The 24897-nt window shown below is 44.4% G+C and overlaps 2 protein-coding genes across 4 annotated transcripts in view; one reads left to right on the forward strand and one right to left on the reverse strand.

Annotated features, from left to right (window-relative positions):
- The window catches only part of LOC143496610 (uncharacterized), a 62432-nt gene that overhangs the window by 14163 nt on the left and 23372 nt on the right, over positions 1–24897 (reverse strand). The gene's annotated exons all lie outside the window — the stretch shown is intronic.
- Positions 19094–23464, forward strand: LOC143496603 (uncharacterized). Of its 3 annotated transcripts, none has more exons than XM_076992777.1 (2): positions 19094–19997; positions 23037–23464. In XM_076992777.1, exon 1 carries the CDS (start codon positions 19106–19108, stop codon positions 19964–19966), a length of 861 nt encoding a protein of 286 aa, XP_076848892.1. In that variant the 5' UTR covers positions 19094–19105; the 3' UTR covers positions 19967–19997; positions 23037–23464. The 3 variants fall into 3 exon arrangements, with proteins under 3 accessions (XP_076848892.1, XP_076848893.1, XP_076848894.1); XM_076992778.1 differs by having other exon boundaries at positions 19094–19719; positions 19804–23464; XM_076992779.1 differs by having other exon boundaries at positions 19094–19463; positions 19554–23464.

The following is a 24897-nucleotide window of genomic DNA, read 5'->3' on the forward strand; positions in this document are numbered from 1 at the left end:
CAATACAACCCAGCACGTTCACTTTGCTCGCAGGACGCAGGGTTATTAACTGTTCCTAGGATCAAAAAGATCACAGCAGGTGGAAGAGCCTTTTCTTTTAAAGCTCTACAACTGTGGAATAATCTTCCTGCCTCTGGGACTCAGACACGGTCTCAATGTTTAAAACTCAACTAAAGACTTGTTCTGTTTAGTTTGGCCTTTGAATAATCTGTTACATATTTACCACATCACATATTTTTCTTCTCCGAGGTTCACTTGGGGAGTAACACTGCAGTTGGAGCCTACAATACCAGTATCATCACTCCGACGCGGAATGAAAACCTGGCGTTCATCATAAGACATTTACATTGACAATATCAACACCCAGAACTTTCATTCTAGTTTAAGTTATACTTAGCCTGATTGTGTGATTTATTTGTGACTTGTGTATTCATCTGTATAATTTGTTTTTGTGTAATTTGTGTGTTAACGGGCCGCCCAATGGAGGATGGGTTGCTTTTTGAGTCTTGGTCCTCCCAAGATTTCTTCCTATTCCCCACCATCATAGAGTTTTTCCTTGCCACTGTCGCCTTTGGCTTGCTCATTAGGGATTTGGACCCATAGTATTGTTAACCTTGTAAATCCTGTAAAGAGCTTTGTGACAACATGTGTTGTGAAAAGCGCTATACAAATAAATTTTTATTGATTGATTGATTGATTGATATTCATTTATACAGGATGGGGGAGGAGGCAGGATGGAGGAGTAGGTGGAGGTGATGATGTCCCAGGGAGAGTGGGTGGTGTGTAGAGGTGGAGAGTGGGTGGTGTGTAGAGGTGGAGAGTGGGTGGTGTGTAGAGGGGAGAGTGGGTGGTGTGTAGAGGTGGAGAGTGGGTGGTTTGTAGAGGTGGAGAGTGTGTGGTGTGTATAGGGGGAGAGTGGGTGGTGTAGAGAGCGGGTGGTGTGTAGAGGTGTAGAGCGGGTGGTGTGTAAAGGGGGAGAGTGAGTGGTGTGTAGAGGGGGAGAGTGGGTGGTGTGTAGAGGTGGAGAGTGGGTGGTGTGTAGAGGTGGAGAGTGGGTGGTGTGTAGAGGGGAGAGTGGGTGGTGTGTAGAGGTGGAGAGTGGGTGGTGTGTAGAGTGATGCTTGAGTGTGCGAGCTGGAGTCTGTGCCTCGTCATTCCGCACGCACCCCCGCGTTACAGAAAGACAAGCCGAAACAGAGATGAAGCCAGGACGTTCGTCCCGTGCCAAGAAGGGGAAGAGGGCGAGCCGACACCACCACCCCTCTTCTCCTGTGCAACGCCGCGATTTACCTTTTAACTGATACTAATAATGAGCTCATCTGGCACAGTACAGCTATAATCAAGGAAGTCCGTGGCTACACAATTAACCAGATTTATTCAATAACCGACAAAATATAAAACAATAACATAACCATACTAGATTAAAGTGACAATAATACCTAATGGAAACAGATACCAACCGGTGCAGGCTGAATCACGGAGAAGAACCCAGAAGAGGATGAGAGAGAGAGCAAGACCCCAGAGGAAGCAAAGAGAGAGAACCAAGAGCCAGAGCCCCCTGCACCCACAAACCTCTCCCTTTATATCCCCCCAGCATCTCAAAGGAAACTTCCTGCTTTCCTCCTGTACAGACGCTTTTCTGCTAGCTCTGCCTGTCCTTTACTGTTTTTTTTCATTTATTTGAGTTATATCTAAAAGTTAAAGTTATTTTTACAAGTTAAAAGGATCCATTACTCATTACTTCACTTGGTAAGCTTTTTTACATTCATCTGTAAAGGATAATTTAGCATTTTTGACACTCCGACAGTCCGACACTGCGAGTGAACTGTTTTTTGCGCCTCAACCTTGTGAGTTAGTGATTTTAGTGCACCGTTCTATCAGCAGCTGATATTGTTCCCAGCTGTGAAATACCTGCCAGAACTTCTTGGGTGTTAATTTTGCACTTGGATTTTTAACTTGGATATTTGAGCCTTGTGTGCCCGGTTCTCTTGATATTGCCTCGATTATGGCTCATGCTTCCACATCATCTATTTGCTCTGAGTGTATCAAACTGTCTCAGAGGGTTGCGGAGCTTCAGGAAAGAATCCATACCTTACATTCTATAAGGGAGGATGAGGAATATCTGGACTCGATTCTTGCCACACAAGCTGCTGATAAAACCATCCCTGTGACTGGCAAAGAAAGAGACGTTTCTCTGCATTGTCGCTGGGATGTGCTGGGGGCAAAGCCTAAGCTCATCTTGGCCTCAACTCCTAATCCCGTTAACAACAACAATAAGGGCTGGACTCTTGTTCGGGGGAAGGGACGTTGCAGAAACCAGCACAGCAGCGGTGGCAAGCAGCAATCTTCATGTGGTATGGCTGAAAGACCATAATATTGTTGTTGCTGTATCTGGGGTCAGCGGTGACAATTGTGGTGGCTATACAAGTTGAGTACTAATTACAGGCCACGCCCACTGTTGAGAGTGCACCGTGACGCTAGGGGAGCAATAAGAGTGAGCCCAATTAGGTGGGATTAGATCCACTAGGTCTCAGGCAGAAGCGTGCTGGTTTGCCGTGGCATCATCGCAGTGGGAAGAGTTTGGTGTATGGTGGTTTGCTGGCTGGAGTTGCTACCGAAGGGCGACGGAAGAATAAGTGTAACTGGATCAACTGCGGGAGCATTTCGCTTGCGGCACGTTGCGGTGTCGGCGTCGGCAGCGGCGTGCTTTCTGGGGCGGGATCGCGTTGCTTGATGCTTGCGGGCCACTGTTTTCTCCCTTTTAAATTAAGACTATTTTATTTGTTTTATAAGTGAGAAGATATACAGTTAGTGCAGTGCTGAGCCACCGATTGTTTGTTAAATTGTTCTCTGTGTTGGAATCTGGATACGGGAATGACCGGTTAACATTGTAATACTATACCATAGGTTGCTGACTACGAGGTTGTTTATTTGTGTTTTTGCTATTTTCATTGTTTTGTGGCCAAGGAGTTGACCACCCGGGTGTTCTAGTGTGTCTTTCTTTTCTCTTTTTGGAGTGTCATTTTGATGTGAGGAGCTGCTGTGGGTGATCTTTGGTTGATTTGTGGTTAGTTGAATGGTTTGCAGTGGTGTTGGTTGTTTTGGTATGGTATGAGGACTCCGTGGGTTGAGACCTTTCCTTGGCCACGCTGTGTTTTGCACCCGTAGTCGGCACTGACAGTAAACATTTACATATGTTACCAGCTGAATTCCACACAGAGTAAAGTTATTATTGAGTGTCTTTTTTAGATATTTTTGCTGTGGTAATTTATTAAAATAAAATGTATGTTGTAATTTAAACATCTCTCGTGGTGGATGTGTTTTATTGGCTGGCTTCTACACTCATTTAGTTGAGTGGCCTAGAGGGGAGGCCCCCTTCCTCCTAATCTAAGGGGTGGCGTAGTTGCAGTCTGAACAGACCCGCCACATTCAGAACAGAACATTCCTTTAAATAACAGATATGAAGCTCTCGCCTCAACTGGAGTAGCAGGAGTAGAGCAGTCTCACCACAACATACTGTCTCCCTCTCCAGGACATCAAGGACATCAAACACACCTCAATCAGCATCAGAGAACCAACTCCGGTCTGGCTGCTAAGCAACAGCAACAGCATGCAAATAACTCTGGCCATTCGCGGACCAACCACCAGGCTGCCAACTGTGTTAGCGAGCAGCATGCTAACAAGCATGCTAAGAGTTGTCCCAACCGCCAGCCTGAAATCCGTGCCAGTCGACAGCTAACTAATGAGCATGCTAATAGGGTTTGCCATCGGGATGCTAACCATGTTAGCAATCGGGGTGCTAACCATGTTGGCCATCACGATGCTAACCATGTTAGCCGCCGAGGCATTAACGGTGAAAGGAGACGAGGAACACCGCCACAGCCCAAAACGCTGCTAATTGGGGACTCAGTCATCAGAGATGTATGGAGCAACAGTATTAAGGCCTTTTGCTTTCCTCGTGTTACTATCTGTGAAGTGATACCCATGATTCCACGCATATTGCAAGACCATCCAGCTATGGAAAGACTGATTGTGCATGTCGGCTCTAGCGATGTTTACAAACAACAGTCTGAGATTCTGAAACAGGATTTTAACCATCTGCTCGACATTCTGGAGTTTTCCCAGTGTGAAGTGTTCATTTCTGGACCGATAACAACTGCACATCGAGGCAGTGGTCACTTTACCAGACTGCTGGCTCTAAACAGCTGGCTCACTACAGCCTGTGCTCATCGGAAGATAAACTTCATTGACAATTTCAACATCTTTTGGAGGCGTCCTGAGCTTTTTAAACCTGATCAGCTTCACCCTAACAGGGCTGGGACTCAAATGCTTGTGGATAATCTAATGTATGGAATCACTCACATGCGGAACCTGCACCCAACCGCCAGCAGTATCGTCAGTAATGTCAGTCAAAGGAGCCCACCATCTCCTGTCAGAGAATCTGTCCATAGTCTCAGAGGTAAACTCCAGGAGATTGAAGAGGTTATGCAACACTACAGTCTGCAGTCTTGTAGGAACTCAACTCCTGCACACTCAGTGACTCAGGTCTGACACACTGGAACCCATGCTCCTAGTCAGAGTTACATTCCAGTTATTTTAAATAGCCGGTGGCATGGCTCTCAGAATCGAAATAAAAATGAAATCAGAAGAAAACACAAGGGCACAAAACATTGTAACAAACAAAATTTGATCCCAGTGAAATGCACGTGATGTAAGTGATGCCGATCAAACACATCAAGTCTTCAAAGTCTCCTTACTAAACGTCCGCTCACTCACAAACAAGTCTTTTATAATAGCTAAATTAATTGAAGATTATTGTCTGGACTTTCTTTTTCTAACAGAGACTTGGCTTGATAGCAATGGAGCAATAGTGCTAAATGAAGCTTCGCCTCCTGACTTTAACTATTTTAATGTCTCTAGAGTAAATAAGAGAGGTGGTGGTGTTACATGTTTTTACCATAAAGCATTCCGTTGTAAGCAGATCTCATTAGGGGAACATCCAACGTTTAAATATCTGGCAGTACAACTCAACAGTACTTATTCAGTTCTTTTGATTGTTATCTATCATCCTTCCAGACTACATGCAGATTTTCTTTTGCAGATTTTGAAGAAATGCTTTCAAGGATTTTAATTGATTTTGATTATGTTTTAATTGCTGGGGATTTTAATATTCACATGGATATATCCACAAATCCAATCACTTCAGAATTCATGAGGATGCTTGAACTCTTTTGATCTCATACAGCATGTATCAGGCCCAACTCATAAGCATGGCCACATTTTAGATTTGATCATTTCTAAAAGCATAGAGGTTAATAATACTGAAATTATTGATGTTGCAATCTCTGACCATTTTGGTGTATATTTCAATATGTCATTATCTACTAGAACACTCAGTGAAAAGCGCACAATAACCAAGCGTTATCTCAGTGCTGGCAGTGCCGTGGCCTTCACAGACATGATACAGTCCCTCCCTCCTCTCTCAGAAAATGGGAATGAGCTAGTTGAAACATTCACACACAGAGTTAAGAACTGTATTGATGCTGTGGCACCAAAGGTAACTAAAATAATCTCTGGTAAAATTAAGATGCCCTGGAGAAACACTCCTTCTATTGTAAAATTTAGGCAAGATTGTAGGCAGGTTGAGAGATGTTGGCGAAGGTCAAAATTGCAAGTACATTTTGATATTTATAAAACAACATTGCACAATTACAACAGTGAAGTGAAATCAGCAAGGAAAAACTATTTCTCTACCTTAATCAATTCATCAAATAATAACTCGGCTGTCTTGTTCAGAAGTATAGATCAGCTAGTAAACCCCACCTCCTGTTTCTTCCCTGAGACTGTTTCAGTTGAAAAATGTGATGAGTTTGCAAAATTTTTTAGGGACAAGATTACTAGTATAAGGCAGAACATAGCAACAAGCACTAATAGACTATCAACCCTTATATCAGTTACTCAGCCTAACTTTAATATGTCTTATTTCCAAGAAGTTGACATGGTAACACTACTTGATGTGATTTCATCACTAAAATCCTCTACTTGTGAACTGGACCCTTTACCTACATGCTTTTTCAAGCAGGTTCTGAGCTCATTAGCAAATGAAGTTCTAACGATTGTTAATCAGTCTCTGCAATTGGGTGAATTCCCTAAAATTTTTAAAACTGCAATGGTTAAACCACTATTAAAGAACAGAAATCTTGATCCCACAATTCTCAATAATTATCGACCTATATCTAACCTTTCCTTTCTTAGCAAAATCATTGAAAAAGTTGTGTCAATCCAGTTGAATGATTATGTAAAAGTAAATCAAATAAATGACACTTTTCAATCTGGTTTCAGAGCTCTCCACAGCACTGAAACAGCCCTAGTTAAGGTAGTAAATGACTTGAGATTGAATAAGGATGCAGGCAAACTCTCAGTCCTTTTTCTGCTGGATTTAAGCGCCGCTTTTGACACGGTTGATCATGAAATTCTTCTTGATTGACTACAGAGTTGGGTAGGCCTTAGTGGCTTAGTCTTAGACTGGTTTAGATCATATCTAACTGGGCGTGATTACTATGTAGCATTAGGTACCTCTTCCTCCACATGTCAAAAAATAACGTGTGGCGTCCCCCAAGGATCAATTCTTGGGCCGTTACTATTCAACCTATATATGCTTCCGTTACCACATATCATTAATAAACATGGTTATTAGTTATCATCAATATGCAGATGACACTCAACTTTATATTTCGCTAGAACCTAAAGCCCTAAAATCAATTTGCTCACTGTTTGACTGCATAGATGATATACAGACATGGATGTCTGACAATTTTCTGCAATTAAATAAACAGAAGACAGAGGTTCTTGTTCTTGGCAGTGATTCACAAAGGAATGATGTCCAGACCTATTTAAATCAAATGAATCTGAATGCCAGACAATGTGTTAAGAACCTGGGACGTCACCTTTGATAATGAGCTCAGCTTCAAATCACACATCATGACTACATGCAAGACAGCTTATTTTCACCTTCGAAACATTGCTAAGGTCCGAGATATGCTCACTCCTGCTGACAGTGAAAAACTTGTCCATGCATTTATCACATTTTGCTCTATTTTGCACCTACAGAGAGTTCAGAATGCGGCTGCAAGGGTTCTGACCCGCATGAGAAAGAGAGATCATATTACACCTGCACTCCACTCACTGCACTGGTTACCTGTCAGCTTTAGGATAGATTTTAAGGTTCTAGTTGTGGTGGTGCCTCGGCACCACTACGGGTGCTGCAGCCATGCCGCGTCATGGGTTGCGTCATCACGCTGCTCGGGCATCCTACGTAGGGCTGGGCTTTAAATTCAGGGCGCCGACACTGTCAGATGCACGTTCTGGCTGCCCTACGCCGTTCTGTCCGGTCATCGGCATTAGTTTGCTGTGTGTTATCTGTGGGCAATTTCTGCTGAGGCTGTGTTGGGCTCGTTTAAACTACACTTTTCTGGAGGTACGTAAATTGCTTTCTCCGGGCATTGAAGGCTAGGTTAGTTATCACTTGCTAACGCTAGTGTTATGTGTGTTCAGGTGATTCACTCAGTGGCCGGCTTTCTGCCGTGGCTTTGAGAAGTTCTTGTGTCCTGCGCTACGCGCTGGTAACCCATTACAGCGGGTTATCTCATTCGTGGGCTCCTCGTGGTTTGGTAGGTGATCACTTGGTCACGTATTCGCTAAATGCTACCGTTTATAGCGTCGAGGCTAACGTTTCGTCCTCCCTTGTAGGCTCCATATTTGTGCCTGTTAACCCCGAGACTAGCACTCGGGTTGGGCGTCTAGTCACACTGGATTGGGGTAAGTAGCGTTTTAATATCGCCGCACCAGGCGCAGTAATTATGGAGGGGTTGGCTAATCTGGTCGCTTGGTTTGTTATAGGTTACCGGGTGGTTCCAGCTTCTCTCTCTCTCTCTCTACCGGACCTACCATCAGCCACGCGGTGCTGGGCTTCGCTCCGGCTGTTGTTCTGCTGCTAGTTTTATGTGTTTTATAGTGCACTCGCACATGGTGTTGACCCCGCCAACGGCGGCATTACGGTGAGCGGGGCCGAGTGTCGGTCCCTGCGTACGACAGTGTGTGCGCGCGTGTGTGGGGGTGTGTGCGCGCGTGTGTGTGTGTGTGTAAGTGGGTATCCAGTTCTTGTGTTTATTGCTTTGGTTGGGTTAATTTATTGCTGTGTGGATTTGCTTTGTTTCTTTGGTTTCAATTTCGTTGGGCCTTGGGTTCCTCCTGGGGGGTGGTTGGGCCGTTTGTGGTGCCCTTGTTGGGGGGTGATATCTGCGGTGCCGCTGGGGTGTACTATCTGTATCAAGTGCGTAAACTCTTGTGTGTGTGTGATCACTGGGTTTTGGGGGATTATCGTGCTGCTGCTTGGTGTGCTCAGTCCTTCTCTGGGGAGTGCAGGCATAAGGCCCATAATATTTCTTTTGTTCTTTATTTGAGTTATTTGCCATTTTGGAGTTGTGTGATTTGGAGCTGAGTATACCCAATGTGTGAGTGAGTCGGTGTGTGTTTGGGAGTGCAGGTTTTAAATAGATTTATAAATTGACCTTGTTATTAATAAACATTTCTATTCTGACCCTGTCTCTGTGTATTGCAAGAACCTGAAGTGTGCGGGAACCTGGGTAATTTGGGACTAATTTTGGGAGGTCGGAGGATCAAAATTTACTGTCCCCCGGGAGCTTATACCCCCGGGGGTGGCGTAGTCGGAGTTACTTTTTGTTTTTGGCCATACCACTACATAGTCATGGTTTTTAAATGTCTTCATGGTCTTGCCCCTCTTTACCTCAGTGAAATGATGGTTAGATATGTTCCAGTCAGGTCTCTGAGGTCTTCAAACAGTAATCTACTGGTGATTCCTAGATGCCGATTAAAGATTGGCGAGGGTGCTTTTAGCCACTATGGCCCAAAGCTCTGGAATTCTCTTCCTGAAGAGCTCAGAGGCATTTCATCCCTGAATAGTTTCAAGAACATTCCTGTTTAGATCTGCTTTTAGTTAAGAAACTCTAGTCTATAATTTTATAATTTGTCACTTTATTTAATTATTTCTTTTTATCTTTAATTTTAATATTTTATTTTTATCTTCTTATCTTTGCTCCCTCTTTAGATCTGCTTTTAGTTAAACTTTGTCTCTCTCCTCAGCAGAAACTTATTGCAGAGGTTGTGACTTCTCTCCTGGTACGTGTATACACAGGCGATGCCAGACACAGTTCATAGGGAACTGTCAGGATCAGGGGATCTAACTCGACAAGAGTCGAGAGGTTTGGTGGTCGAACTCCATGGGGGGGGGGGGGGTAATACAGGTGGCACCATTGGTGGTTACCAGGCAGGGTAACTGAGTGATTGGGAATTTCACCCTCGGCTGGGAGTCGAGCACCAGGTGGCCGTGCATAACGGTGGGCCGACGAGCACACAGCTTGCATAAAACCAGTGAGAGTGAAGGTCGCGCTCTGTGTGAGTGTTTGTTGTTCTAGAGAGCGTGGGTGAGCTAAATCTGTTGTAATTATCTTAATAGTTTTATTTACTTTACTTTTTTACTATATTGTTTACTTTTTTACATTTTATGTTATTTTACTTTAATTTCTTCTAACATTTCCTTTTTGTCTTCTCCTTTTTGTTTCTTTTATTTATACTGTAAAGCACTTTGAGTTGCATGTATGTATGAATGGTGCTATACAAATAAAGATTATTATTATTATTATTATTAAAGGGACAGCAGTCACAAAAACCAGGTTAACCAATGGGAATCAGGTTGCTGGTAAAGACATCAGAGTACATTTGCATACAGTGTGCATTCCATATGTAACGTGTTCTTTCCTGCGTTGTGTAGTTTTTGTTTTGTATCTGAACTCTTGTCTCCACAACCGGAAGGGACGACACAGCTCTCGTATGTGTGGGAAGCAGCTATTTATTATCACAGATTTCTCTGTATCTGCATGCCCTCACCACTCGCCTGCACACAGTGGACAAACACAATAAGACACACCAGCAACGTTTCTCATGGACATGCCTCTCGTCTGAGTGATTATATAAAGAGGACCAAATATGCACTAGCACACAATTCAACAACTGATATTGTAAATGAACACAACTACATATATATATAAAGCACACAAGCATTATATATATAAATCACACATGCATTTTCTATCCTTTACAACATAAATCAATCACATGCTATGCAATAGCGCCGCACATACCTGCACACAGTGGACAAACACAATAAGACACACCAGCAACGTTTCTCATGGACATGCCTGTGAAATAACGTGTCCACACATTAAACAAGGTACTTAAAACCAACTTATCACGGCATTACACTGACATATAAATAAAAAAAGAAAATATTCTTCAAACTATTAGCAAAAACAAACAGTGTTTTACTAATAAAGAAAACGAACATTCGGCTACTATCACGGCACGGTTAGCATTCCAGTTAGCACTCTCCGCGTACATAACTTGCGCTGGCGAGCGCCGTGAACATGCTTATTAATTAATTATACACAATACAATACAAAACTTTAAACATGAAACAGAACAGTACATTCTACGGACAGTTACCAAGCTAAACCACACTAACATTAATACAGTTAATATAAATGATACACAACGAATATCAGGGAAGAGTTATATGAGCACATACCTCTCGTCTGAGTGATTATATAAAGAGGACGAAATATGCGACGGCGACGGTTTTGAACCCCTCGCTGCGACAATAAGCCACACCCACTTATGGTCCCAATGGCTTTGACCTTCTCTGTCCCATAATCACCCGCTCTAATAGCTCGTTTTCACCCAAATAAACATAGAAACAGTAAGGAGTTTCTAGGAGGGGCTTAATCTAGTGGAGTAACAATATCACACTGCTACACCCTCCCCCACTGATACTACGCTAGATTATGGCCCAACACACACTCCATAGCCCCAACCCCAAATAAAGCAACAAAAAAAATTAAGAACCAACTGGCATAATAATCACTCTTCAACTGAGATGTGGCCCTTCTACTTAAACCAGAATGGTCATTCGGCTCCCAAGCCATCCCTTGACGGACTAAGATAGACCAGGGGCAGCTAATCCCCAGCCCACCCGCAGAAAACTATGCCTTGTACATAGTCCATTACACAAGCCACATCACCAGCAGATATTTCCCTGTGTCAAGATCATGACACAATGTAAAAAAAACAATAAGAGCAAGGGAAAATATACATGTACCACAAAAGCTCAGTAACACATGCAAGAACAACAAAAAAAAATACACTCCCCATAAAAAAATTCCCTTAACCAGGTTTCAAAACAAATTCCACTTGTTCAGGAAACAACAACACGCTTCAGCCTCTGTGAGGACATTGTTTGTATCAGCCTATTCACTGGGTTAATAATCCTTCCGAATCTGGTACGCAACCCACCCTCCTGCATGGAGTCAGAAGAAACCAATTGTGGGGTTTCAGAATGCACAACTGCCTCATCTAGCTGAGAAGACACAAAGTCGCTAACTCCACTGAGCGTGTTGTGCCTAGAGCCCTGCTCTGACTGATTCAAACCACTCTGGCACAGTGGCAACTCTGCCCGACCCTGCGGTTCCTCAGTGCCCAAGACTGAACTGCTTACCGACCCAGCATATTGTGCAGGCCCCTGCACTTCATAATCAGAACCCTCACTCGCGCCACCTCCACAACTACTCACAGAATCATTCTCCTGTTCCAGCTCCCATACATCCTGTAAGTCAGCGATCCAACAGGTTGTGCGCCCACCTTGCTCATTTGTTTCATCAGCTGATAGCTGCGCCTCTGAACTAGACCCACCAGTGGCAGTAGAATCCTGACTCTCAGACCCTTCCCAAGAAGGCACAGGTAGAAAATTTACAGGCATTAGCAGATTTCGATGGACAGTCTTAATGCACCCAGTAGCAGGGTTGCGAATCTTGTAAACATTCAACGACCCATTCTTGCCTACCACTACGTACACAGTACTCTCCCAACGATCAGCTAATTTCTTCTTGCCCCTTCCACTCTTGTTTGCTAGAAGAACTCGATCCCCCAGCTCCAACAGCTGCCCTTTGCAGAACCGATTGTACTGCTCAGTTTGTTTACTCTGCTGTTGTTCCGCGTGCCTCTGCGCCAGCGTAATGGCCTCCCTCAGATCTGCCCCTAAGGACCGAACATACTTGTCTACGTTGACAGTGTCATCATCCAGGAGGATGCTCTCAAACATAACATCGACAGGCAGGCGAGGTGTGCGGCCAAACATCAGGAAATAAGGTGGGAAACCGGTGGTCTCATGCACTGTGCAATTGTAAGCAAAGGTTAGACCATTCAACAACTGTGGCCACTTAGCCTTAGACCTAGGCGGAAGAGCTCGTATCATATTCCCCAGCGTCCTATTAAAACGTTCAACCTGGCCATTGCCCATTGGGTGATAAGGCGTAGTGCTTGACTTACTAACCCCTGCCAATTGTAATAACTCTGCAATGAGAGAACTCTCAAAACTCGCACCCCTGTCTGAATGTATGCGATTCGGGAACCCATAAATGCAAAAAAAGTTGTTCCACAGCAAGCGGGCCACAGTCTTTGCTGATTGGTCTGAACAAGGGAATGCACATGCCAGCTTGGTGAAATGATCTGTTATCACCAGAACATCAACCGACTTGTTATTAACATCCTCAGCTGACCAAAAGTCAATGCAGACTAGCTCTAAGGGTGCAGTCGTGGTCACTGAAACAAGCGGAGCTCTCGCCTCTGGCTCTAGGGTCTTTCCCAAGATGCATCTCTTGCAACGGGAAACATATTCCTTAATATCCCTCTCAAGGGAAGACCAGTAAAATCTCTGACGCCCAAGCCACAGAGTGCGCTGTTGACCCTGGTGACCAGCTTCGTCATGTATACCTTTCATGACCTGACTTCTCAAAGCGGTGGGAACCACATATTGGAACACTTTTCTACCACTCACTGGGTGTTTTGACACCCGATACAGTACTCCTGATCGTACTGAAAGTTTTCCCCACTGTCTCAGAGTGCGCATGGTCTCTTGGTGCTCATGGGCTCGCTCCCTCCTGGATGGTCTCCTCCCGCGTTCCACGAAGAACCTGACTCTGTTGATCACAGGATCTTGGCACTGCTTATCTTGTAGCTCCTCCAGTGAAAATACAGGCAGTGGGCTCTGCACTGTAGCTGCCAGTTGTGTGAAATGCTGTATATGACAGACAGCTCTTGCCTGAGCACCTTCCGTCCATCGATCATGAGACTTCAACACCGCAGAGACCTCATCCCCAGACAGCTTCCCCTTGCAGCTCTCTAGGCCCGCAGCTGGTACCCTCTCATCTTGAGAGCCAACAGCTCCTGACTCACTAGAGCCGGTGGACTCAGACGGCCTGCCCGATATCCGGAACATGTCCTGCACGTCTTCCACATTCAAAGTTTCCGCTTTACGCAACAGCATGTCATAGGGGGTCTTATTCAGCCTGCTCATAATACCTAACCTTACAAAAGGCTCTCTGCTAAGAGCATCAGCAACCACATTCTTGACTCCAGGTATGTACTGTATGTCAAAGTCAAATGGAGCCAATTTGGAAACCCACCTCTGCTCACAAGCATCCAATTTCGGTTTTGTCAGTATGTATTTAAGAGGATTATTATCCGTCCACACTGTGAATTTATGTCCCCGCAACCAATGACTAAACTTATCATGAATGGCCCACTTCATTGCCAGGAACTCTAGCCTGTGTGCTGGATACTTTGACTGCGCGAAATTTAAAGACCTACTGGCGAAAGCTATAGGTCTCGCTGTTTCGCACCCATCCTGGACCTGAGAAAGGACTGCCCCTAGGCCCTTTGTGGATGCATCTACAGATAGCAGAAATGGTTTTGCAAAATCTGGATGCGCCAGTAGCGCCTGGTTGAGTAGGGCATCCTTTAAGTCATGCAGCGCTTGCTTACATTCCTCAGTCCAGTCTGCTGGAGTGAGTCTGCGAGTCTGAATAGGTCTTTTCATGCCCTTACCCTTCCGCGGTCTCTTCGGTGTAGCCGTCAGCTGAAAAAGAGGCTTCGCCAGCGAGGAACAGTGCTCTATAAAATGCTGGTAATACACAACCATACCCAGGAAGGATCGAATCTTGGCTGCTGACGGGGTGACACCATCATCTTCCATGAGTTGGTGCTCAGTCACTTTCACAATTGCTTCCACCTTGGCTGGATCAGTAGCCACACCCTCCTCTGAGACAATATGACCCAAAAATTTTACAGATTTTCTCAAAAAGTAGCACTTGGAGGGAGAAAGCTTCAGATTATTCTCCTTGAGGCGCTGAAAGACCATCTCCAGCCTCTGCAGACTCTCCTCTTCTGACTTGGCAAACACCAGTAGGTCATCTAAATAACACAGAAGACTCAAAAAGTTTTGGTCACCAAAAATGGTCAGCATCATCCTCATAAATGTGGCAGGACTGTTGCACAAACCCTGCGGCAGACGGTTGTACTCGTGCAGCCCTAACGGCGAGGAAAACGCAGTATACTTTTTATCCCCTTCGTGCAGTGGGATGTTGTAGTATCCCGAGGTCAAGTCCATCGTGCTGAAAAAGGCATTACCGCCAAGTGCAGCAAGGACATCAGCCTGATGGGGAAGAGGGTGTGCATCCTTCACTGTGCGCGCGTTCAACCACCGGAAATCAGTGCAGAGCCTCAATTCACCGTTCTTTTTCCACACTAATACTAAAGGTGATGCAAATTCACTACTCGACTTGCGGATAATCTCCCTTTCCTCCATTTCATCCAGGGTTTGTCGTAGCTTCTGGTAGTGGGCTGGGGAAAGTCGTCGGTATGGAAGCCGAAACGGCTTATCATCCGTATCTGTGACAACACCCTCGTGCCTCCCCACAGTCCAGGCGATGTCTGGAGAACACACTGTCATACTTGGTAATGAGGCTAACAAGCTTATCTTTCCAAAATGGTGACACCTGACAACCTTCTAAGTCTATGTCTTGTAATCCCAGACCGGTCAATCTCTCGTCGCAACTGGGCGGCTGGCGTCTTACTGAACTGCCAGTTGTAAACACTCCGCTTGAGCTGGCATAGTGCACCGATCCCACATTCTGTTGGACCGCACCACTCAGACCACAATCAAAATCCTCCAAAGCAATGCACGGGTATACATCGGCTACTTTGGCATTCCGTCTCAGAGTGATCTCCTTAGCAGTGGGGTTCACTATCTTCACAGGCAGCCAACCGTCCCCCCAGAGCGGTGATACAACCCGTCCTACAAGAATGTTGCGATGCACACAACGGGCTGTGCTTGGCTCCACAACAACTGTACTCCCCACAGAGAGTACTGAGCCTGGTGGTAAACGTGCCCAAACCAGATGTTCACTTGTGGGCTGCAGGGTTACTGCACTCTTCAGTCTCACAGTGCCAATTTTCTCTGGGATCGATTCCCCCCTCCATCTCTCAAGGTTGGCCATCAATTGCAGAAACTGACTGTTGGTAGAATGACATGTACTATCCGGTTTATTTAGTACTCTCCAGTAACTGTCATGGGCTTTAAATTGTCTGATCAATGGTTTTAAAACATTAGTACCCAAGATTAACTGATCAGTCTGTCCATCTACAATAAGGACAGGCACTGCAAAACGAAAGCCATATAACTCCAAAATCAAGTCACACACCCCTTCAGGCTTAGTTCGTTTCCCCCCACAACCCACTAAAACCATATCGGTTGCCGGCTGAATGTTATCAGTAATCACTCTTGCTTCCCGTAACTGAGGAATGATATCTGCACGTACTGTGGTGGCCATTGACCCACTATCCAGCATCCCTTCCAGCTCCACTTTACCTTGCACAAGCACTGTCATGTAAAATAGACTGTCATTGGGTGCTGCTCTAAATACATTCTGGAAAACCACTGTCTTAGTTTTTGGTGCCATCTCAGAATAATAGGAATACACAGATTCAGCGTCAGCAGTGGAGGTGTCAGTAGTAAGCCCCGTCGTGCCCCCATTCACCACGAGGCTCTCTAGTTTTCCTGAGGCTGACTGAGAGGCTTTGCAACACTTGGTTTTTGAGTACCCGCACCACAGTTGGGGCTGATATGGTCAGGAGAGAAACATTTGAAACAGAGTTTGTGCATTCTGCAATGTACATTGGTAGAATGTTCCAAGCTGTCACAAACTCTACACCCACGAGAGCGTCCAGCGGGTTCTCTGGGACGAGCGGGGGAAACCCTCTGAGAACTAGCCGCGAGAGTGCGCTCCAACATGCCCAGTACTCTGTCAAGAGTGTCCCTATCTGTAACCCCAGAAGTCAGCTCCACTTCACAGCCCTGGCTATTAGACGGTGAAACCATCAGACCACTCGTATCACACTCCTGAGACACCTTAGAGGTCCCGGTCACATGTTGTTTGAGATGGCGTAATTTCGCTTTACGCTCCCTCAATAAGTCATCCAGCCGTTCCTGCACTTCACAAGCTGACCAAGAACGCATGGGCTTGCTCTTGAATACCAAAGCAAAGTCTCGATCTGGGCAGTTTTGTATGAAGAGAACTGCTAGCTCCATGTCACGATTAAACTGAGTCCTACCTTCACCCTTTAGACTCTGTTCTGCCACGTCCGCTGCTTTATTCAACCTAACCCAATAATCTAGTGGACTCTCATTGACATGTGGCTTTACTGCATAAAAATCAGCTAAAGGCAGTCCTGAACTGACTGACTCGCTAAAGTGATGTCTCAATTGTTCGAAGACCGCATTCGCATCAATAACTCCTGACTTATTGCGCATCCAAACCTTGGTTACGTCTCTAGCACGACCCCGAAGTCTACTTAAAATCTCGTCCACCCCTTCTGATTCGGGATGACCACCTTTGCTAAGGTGGATCTTCATCAATTCCTCCCACTCAGAAATATTGCACTTATCAGAGTCATCACCACGAAAATATGGTAGCCCAACACCATCTGACTTCAGCACTAAATTCAGTTTTGAGGCATCTATTACAGTAGAATTCAGCTGACTTGGATCAGAAACCGGCGCCACTGGTACACGCCATCCCCCTGGAGTCAAACCGATCTCGGGGTTACTCGACAGACTGGCGCGGATAGAAGCACCAATTTCCGAACCTATCTGCTGAATTAACTCACTGAGATGACTACCTGTCAAGTCGTAGTCCGGTGGGCAATTTTCACTTACGTCTGCTGGACTGGTTGTGAATTTCGGAGAAGCCCCTTCAGACAAACCAAATAGCCTGCCCCTACCTATAGTCGTAGCTCCAGGGGCTGTAGACACAACATTCCTATCCCTAACTGGGGTAGAAAACAAAACACCCCTACCCCTCCCGACACTAAAGTTACTAAAGTCCCCACTCTGCCTATCCTGTTTACCTGCCATTCTCCTTCTTTAGAAAAAAAAACTAGCAATGATAAAATAAAATGAATGAGTCTGAGCTTAACAGTAGGAAAAGAAAAAATTTTTTTAAATAAATTAAAGGCTTTCAAGCAAGCATCAACAACAGGGTAGATCGAAAGGAAAAAAAACAAAAAACATATACTATATATATATCTGAACACCAGAATGAAGATATCTAGCCTGTAAATGCCATGTAGATACAATCCCTTCCGTGTCGTGGCAATCAGTTAGCAACCTACTCGGTGGTCAGCAGTCTGCCAACCTCTTGGATCCGGGTCACGGCACCACTTTGTAACGTGTTCTTTCCTGCGTTGTGTAGTTTTTGTTTTGTATCTGAACTCTTGTCTCCACAACCGGAAGGGACGACACAGCTCTCGTATGTGTGGGAAGCAGCTATTTATTATCACAGATTTCTCTGTATCTGCATGCCCTCACCACTCGCCTGCACACAGTGGACAAACACAATAAGACACACCAGCAACGTTTCTCATGGACATGCCTGTGAAATAACGTGTCCACACATTAAACAAGGTACTTAAAACCAACTTATCACGGCATTACACTGACATATAAATAAAAAAAGAAAATATTCTTCAAACTATTAGCAAAAACAAACAGTGTTTTACTAATAAAGAAAACGAACATTCGGCTACTATCACGGCACGGTTAGCATTCCAGTTAGCACTCTCCGCGTACATAACTCGCGCTGGCGAGCGCCGTGAACATGCTTATTAATTAATTATACACAATACAATACAAAACTTTAAACATGAAACAGAACAGTACATTCTACGGACAGTTACCAAGCTAAACCACACTAACATTAATACAGTTAATATAAATGATACACAACGAATATCAGGGAAGAGTTATATGAGCACATACCTCTCGTCTGAGTGATTATATAAAGAGGACGAAATATGCGACGGCGACGGTTTTGAATCCCTCGCTGCGACAATAAGCCACACCCACTTATGGTCCCAATGGCTTTGACCTTCTCTGTCCCATAATCACCCGCTCTAATAGCTCGTTTTCACCCAAATAAACATAGAAACAGTAAGGAGTTTCTAGGAGGGGCTTAATCTAGTGGAGTAACAATATCACACTGCTACACATACAGCACTGACACCTTTGGGGTGAAGTCTACAAACCTTCTCAGGGAGTGATGGAACTCTTACCCTGTTAGCATAACCTTTACCCAGTACACAACAAGCTGCAAAACGAGACTAAACATGCCACACAAACATACTGACATAACTAAAATACAAATAGTCAGTTTTATCCCATTGCTATGGGAACCTCTTGAGGTAAACCACCATTTGTTGCCCCCCATGGTTTTATGGATGAACACCAGATCCTGCGTCACACACAGGAACACATCTGAGCACTCCTACAAGACCTTGAGGTAACCAACAAAGATGTTACTTTGGCCATCTTAAATTCTGGCTTGTAAAACGAACTGCAACAAACGTCTAGTTGGTAGCTGACAGTTTTTCGGTGTCTTACAGCAAGAGTCATAGGAACATTTTTAAAATTCTGAGCATCCCGAACAACCTTTTTAAAGAACTTGTGCTTTCCTTCAAATCTCATTGTCCACCCAGTGGGCCATACAGCTTTATAAGTTTGGAGTAATGCTCGATATAGTGGTGTTTGGGTCGCAATCTAAAACCTGGGAAGGTAGACTGCAAAAGTTCCCTGTTTTTCATGGCTACCGCGGAGGAACGGGCTCTCGTCAAGCTCGGCTCGGAGCTGGAGAAGTTGGGTCGACAGATCGAACGTCTTCTGGAGAAGCAAGCGGAGCTCACCCAGGAGAAGACCAGGCTCGAGGCCGCCCGCGACGCTGCCTACTCGGCCGTCTCCACTCCCTCGTCACGGCGGCTCAGCGCGACCGCCATCTTGACCCGTGCTCCAGGCTGGGAGCGCCAGCGAGGACGCGGAAGGCAGCCGGCGTCGTCACCCCTACCTCAGCCGGACTTCTCCTCTGCGAACCCGTTCGAGGTGCTCAGCTCCGGGTCCTCCACCTCGCCCTCACCAGCGCCGGCACCAAAGAAGAATAAAGGCGGTATCCTCGTTATCGGCGACTCGATTACACGACACTTGAAGGTCGATCTGCCAGGGTCAAAGAGAAACCCCACTGTGTCCTGTTTTCCAGGCGCTCGTGTCCTGGACGTGGCCAGGCGGCTTCCCTCGGCGCTGAAGCAGCGAGATGACTTCGGCACCGTCGTCCTTCACGTGGGGGCTGTCGACACCTTCGCCCGGCGCAGCGAGATCCTGAAGGACCACTACCGCTCGCTTCTGGACACCGCACGGAAGAAGACGTCGGCCAGGCTTGTTGTCTCCGGTCCGCTTCCAACATTCCGGCGAGGGTGCGAGTTGTTTAGCCGTCTTTTCTGTCTCCACAGCTGGCTCCGGGACACCTGTGGCAGCGTCGGCGTGGACTACGTCGACAACTGGGAGAGTTTCCGTGAGCGTCCGTCACTCTACCGCCGAGATGGACTTCACCCCAGTCGCCTAGGCTCGGCAGTCCTCTCCCGGAACATCGAGGACGTGCTACGCCGAGCCTGACCAGCCACAACAAACCACGCAAATCAGCTAAGTAGAACTTACTTCCCTAACTACCAAACCATTGAGACTGTGTCTGTTAGCCGTGGCAGGTATAAGAATAACAGGGCGATATGTTTTAAAAATCTAATTAAAATTAAATTAAATAATCAACGCGAAGTAAGCAGCAATATTAAGCTAAGGCTAGGACTTTTAAACATTAGATCGCTTGCATCAAAAGCTGTGATAGTAAACGAAATAATCACAGATAACAGACTAAATGCACTCTGTTTAACAGAGACATGGGCTAGAGTGGACGAATATGTAAGTTTTAATGAAGCAGCTCCTCCTGGATACAGTTATGTTCATCAGCCCCGTATCACAGGGCGTGGAGGTGGAGTAGCCACAATATATGACATAGATATAGGTTTTACTGTAAAACCAACCACCTCTATTAACTCATTCGAGGCTCTGATAGGTGAAATAGGCAATAATCTTATAGGCAATAAAACAAAGCTTAAACTAGTGACCATCTATCGACCGCCGGGTCCTTACTCAGAATTTCTTAAGGAATTTGCTGAGTTTCTTTCGGAAATAGTCTTAACCATCGAGAGATTTGTAATTGTGGGTGATTTCAACATTCATTATGAAAATGAATCAGACCCACTGAAAATCGCGTTCGACTCCATACTAGATTCAGTAGGTATAGCCCAAAATGTGACAGGGCCTACCCACCGCTGTAAACACACCTTAGACTTAATACTTACTTACGGATTAAACATAGAACATTTGGCAGTCATCCCCCAAAATGACGCCATTTCAGATCATTCCCTACTAATATATGAAATGGCTTTATACGATGTACATCAGATGCGCCATACAAAAACCACGCGCACTATCACATCCGACACTGCAGCAACATTTATAAACTTACTACCAGAGCTACCGAACACTATGCCACTGCAGCCCAATGAATTAGAACAGGCAACACAACAGTTTTATTACACACTCAGCAATACCTTAGACAGTGTAGCTCCAGTTAAAACAAAATTAATTAGGGAGAAAAAGCTTGCACCATGGTATGACGACCACACCCGTCTTCTAAAACAGGCAGCTCGAGCAGCGGAGCGAAAATGGAGATCCACCTCACTAGAAGTGTTTAGAATCACATGGAAAGACGCCATAGTCAAATACAAACATGCCTTAATAAAAGCTAGAGCCGCATACTATTCGACACTAATAGAAAACAACAAAAATAACCCTAGATTTCTCTTCGCGACTGTATCAAAACTAACAAGAAATATCAACGACACTAGTTCTAATACAACACTTACACACACTAGCGATGAATTTTTAAACTTTTTTAATAATAAAATAGATAATATCCGACTACAGAGTCATAATACATTGCAGCCTAACCTCCAATCCAACCCCAGTAGTTTAGTTATTAGTAACTATGCATCCAAAAATATTACCGAGCTAAATGTCTTCGATCCTATATCGCAAAAAGAGCTCACAACACTGATTAATTCATCTAAGCCTACATCATGTATATTCGACCCAGTTCCAACCCGTCTATTTAAAGACCTACTCCCAGCCATTGCAGGGCCCTTACTTAATATGATTAACTGTTCCCTTAACCTAGGGTACGTGCCCAAACAATTAAAATGCGCCGTAATTAGACCCTTGATTAAAAAACAGAATCTAGATCCGCAGATTCTAGCCAACTATAGACCCATTTCTAATCTCCCATTTATCTCTAAAATTTTAGAAAAAGCAGTTTCCAATCAGTTAAACCACCATCTCCAATCAAATAGTATCCATGAAAAGTTCCAATCAGGATTTAGACCAAACCACAGCACTGAAACAGCTTTACTCAGGGTAGTGAATGATTTACTAATATCGGCCGATAATGGGCTAGTCTCGTTCCTTGTACTGTTAGATCTTAGTGCAGCTTTTGATACTGTAGACCACAACATTTTGCTGGATAGACTAGAAAACACGGTAGGTATTAAAGGAGTCGCACTCTCCTGGTTTAGATCATATTTGACTGACCGCTTCCAATGTGTAAGTGTTAATAATAAAACCTCTAAATCTGTGCAGGTTAAATACGGTGTCCCACAAGGGACAGTCCTAGGACCACTTCTATTCACACTGTACATGTTACCCCTAGGCGAGATTATGCATAAGCACGACATCAGTTTCCATTCCTACGCAGACGACACTCAGCTATATTTATCGGCAAAACCCGATGATTTAGGCGCAAACAGTAAAATAGAGAAATGTGTAGAAGAGATTAAACATTGGATGGCGTGTAACTTTCTAGCACTAAATCCCGATAAAACAGAATTAATAATAGTTGGGTCTAGGGCTGCGAGAGACAAGATACATAATGTAGCATTGAATCTACATTCTTTTACTATAACCCCCAGCGCAGAGGTAAAGAACTTGGGCGTCACAATAGACCCAGATCTCTCGTTCAATACACATATTAATAATATAACTAGGGTAGCGTTCTTTCACTTGCGCAACATTGCCAAAATTAGAAACATATTAAATACTAGTGATGCAGAAAAACTAATCCATGCATTCATATCCTCTCGTTTAGACTATTGCAACAGTCTCTTAGCTGGATGTTCTGGTAAATCGATAAACAAACTCCAGCTGGTTCAGAACGCAGCAGCACGAGTTTTAACAAAAACTAAAAAGTTTGATCACATTAGTCCCGTACTATCGTCATTACACTGGCTGCCAATTAGATTCCGTATTGACTATAAAATACTTTTATTAACATATAAAACGCTGCATGGCTTAGCTCCAGACTATCTTAGTGAACTTATTGAACAATATAACCCAGCGCGTTCACTTCGCTCACAGGACGCAGGGTTATTAACTGTTCCTAGGATCAAAAAGATCACAGCAGGTGGAAGAGCCTTTTCTTTTAAAGCTCCACAATTGTGGAATAATCTTCCTGCCTCTATTCGGGACTCAGACACAGTCTCAATGTTTAAAACTCGATTAAAGACTCATCTGTTTAGTTTGGCCTTTGATTAATTTGTTACATATTTACTACATCTCGTATCTTTTCTCCAAGGTTCACCTGGAGAGTAACACTGCAGTCGGAGCCTACAATACCAGCATCGCTGCTCCGACATGGAATGAAAGCCTGGCGTTCATCAACAGACATTTACAATGACAATATCAAAACCCAGAACTTTCATTTTTACCTTTACTTAGTCTGATTGTGTGATTTGTGTGTGGCTTGTGTATTTGTCTGTATTTTGTGTAATTTGTGTGTTAACGGGCCGCCCAATGGAGGATGGGTTCCCTTTTGAGTCTTGGTTCTCCCGAGGTTTCTTCCTATTCCCCACCATCATAGGGAGTTTTTCCTCGCCACTGTCGCCTTTGGCTTGCTCATTAGGGTTCTGGGCCCATAGTATTGTTAACCTTTTAAATCCTGTAAAGCGCTTTGTGACATGTGTTGTGAAAAGCGCTATACAAATAAACTTTGATTTGATTTGATTTGATTTGATTCCCTGTGCTCTGCCACCTTGCTTTGAAGAAGGTATACAGACACACTGGTATGTCTTGGTGCAAGAGCTAATGCAACAATGTCCTTAAGAAGCATTAGTACATCCCAAGCATCAATTCCCTCAGGAATGCAATGGCCAATAAGGAGAGGAAGGAGTCTGATTAGGCACCAGTTTTCATGGCCATTTCCTCCTATCGTCCCTTTCTTATCAAAGCCCTTCACAATAGGCTGTGGCCGATCAGTTTTGTCTGTGCAAGCATAAGGAAATGTTTTGATGGCCTCATTGATCACCTCTAATGTAATGCACTTCTTTGCCACCAAGTCTGCAATACACAGAGACAGCTCTATGGGAACTATGCCCTCCAAAATGTCATGCAAAGGGTCAGGGGGATAACCTCCAATTGCATGGAAAAACGCCAGATTTGCTGTGAGAGGGCATAGTCCCTTAACACCTGTATTTTTTCCTGAAGTTGGGTTGTGCAATGTCTCCTGCACCTGCGTGTTGTGTGTATGTCTGTCTCTCAGCTGGAATGTACCCAGAGCATACGTATTTTTGTTGTGCCTCACTCCTTGATGCCATGCAGAATCTGCAGAACTTGTCCACGGAGAAACTCTCATAAAAACCTGCAAGAGAGTGTGCACCCAAATTATCAGCTGACACAAATAAAACAGTTCCTTTGACACTTCTACCTAAGTGCTCAATGTAGACACCATTCATTTCAAGAGAGACCAAATCAGAAATTAGTGGGTATAGTGCTTTCTCATAGCCACATTCTTTGATAGTTGTTGTGTTGCACAAGAGAGCAAGCTGTATTGAATGAAGTGTAGATCTGTACTTTGCTGGTATATTGGAAATGGTCCAATACACTGCACACATCTTGTGTTTGCCTTCCCAGTAGATTGGCCACTTCAAAATCATCAATATACAGGTTGAGTGCAAGTGTTAGCTCATCACTGCATAGGTCATTTTCTCTGAACCATTTGCCATCTCTGCATGTGTTGAACTCATTTGGGACAACAACTGTAGTTGAACTAGCCTTCTTGAAAACATCTTGCTTGTTCAGCATTTTTTGAAGCATTTGTAAAAGAGGGACATATGCCACAGTCCTGCCTTTCTCCACTACATACTCTATTGGCATTACCTGTAGAAATTCACGCACACAAATTTATTTAGTAATCAGTCTCATAAAATTACCTACGAAATGGTGAGAGTTCAGACCGTGTTAAATTTACCCAAATTTTATATAAACTCATTTAACTATGGTCGCCACTAATTGTGGTCAACTCCCGTAGCCCAACTTGTTTGATTAACAAACTATAAATCTGAAGGTTACAGTTCAAATAATAGTTCTGGCTTCAGGTTGTAACAGAGAAACAACGACTCAAATGACAGCATTTAAACATAAAACATTTATTAATCACA

The sequence above is a fragment of the Brachyhypopomus gauderio genome, unplaced genomic scaffold (genome assembly GCF_052324685.1).
Source record: "Brachyhypopomus gauderio isolate BG-103 unplaced genomic scaffold, BGAUD_0.2 sc97, whole genome shotgun sequence".
Taxonomy (NCBI): domain Eukaryota; kingdom Metazoa; phylum Chordata; class Actinopteri; order Gymnotiformes; family Hypopomidae; genus Brachyhypopomus; species Brachyhypopomus gauderio.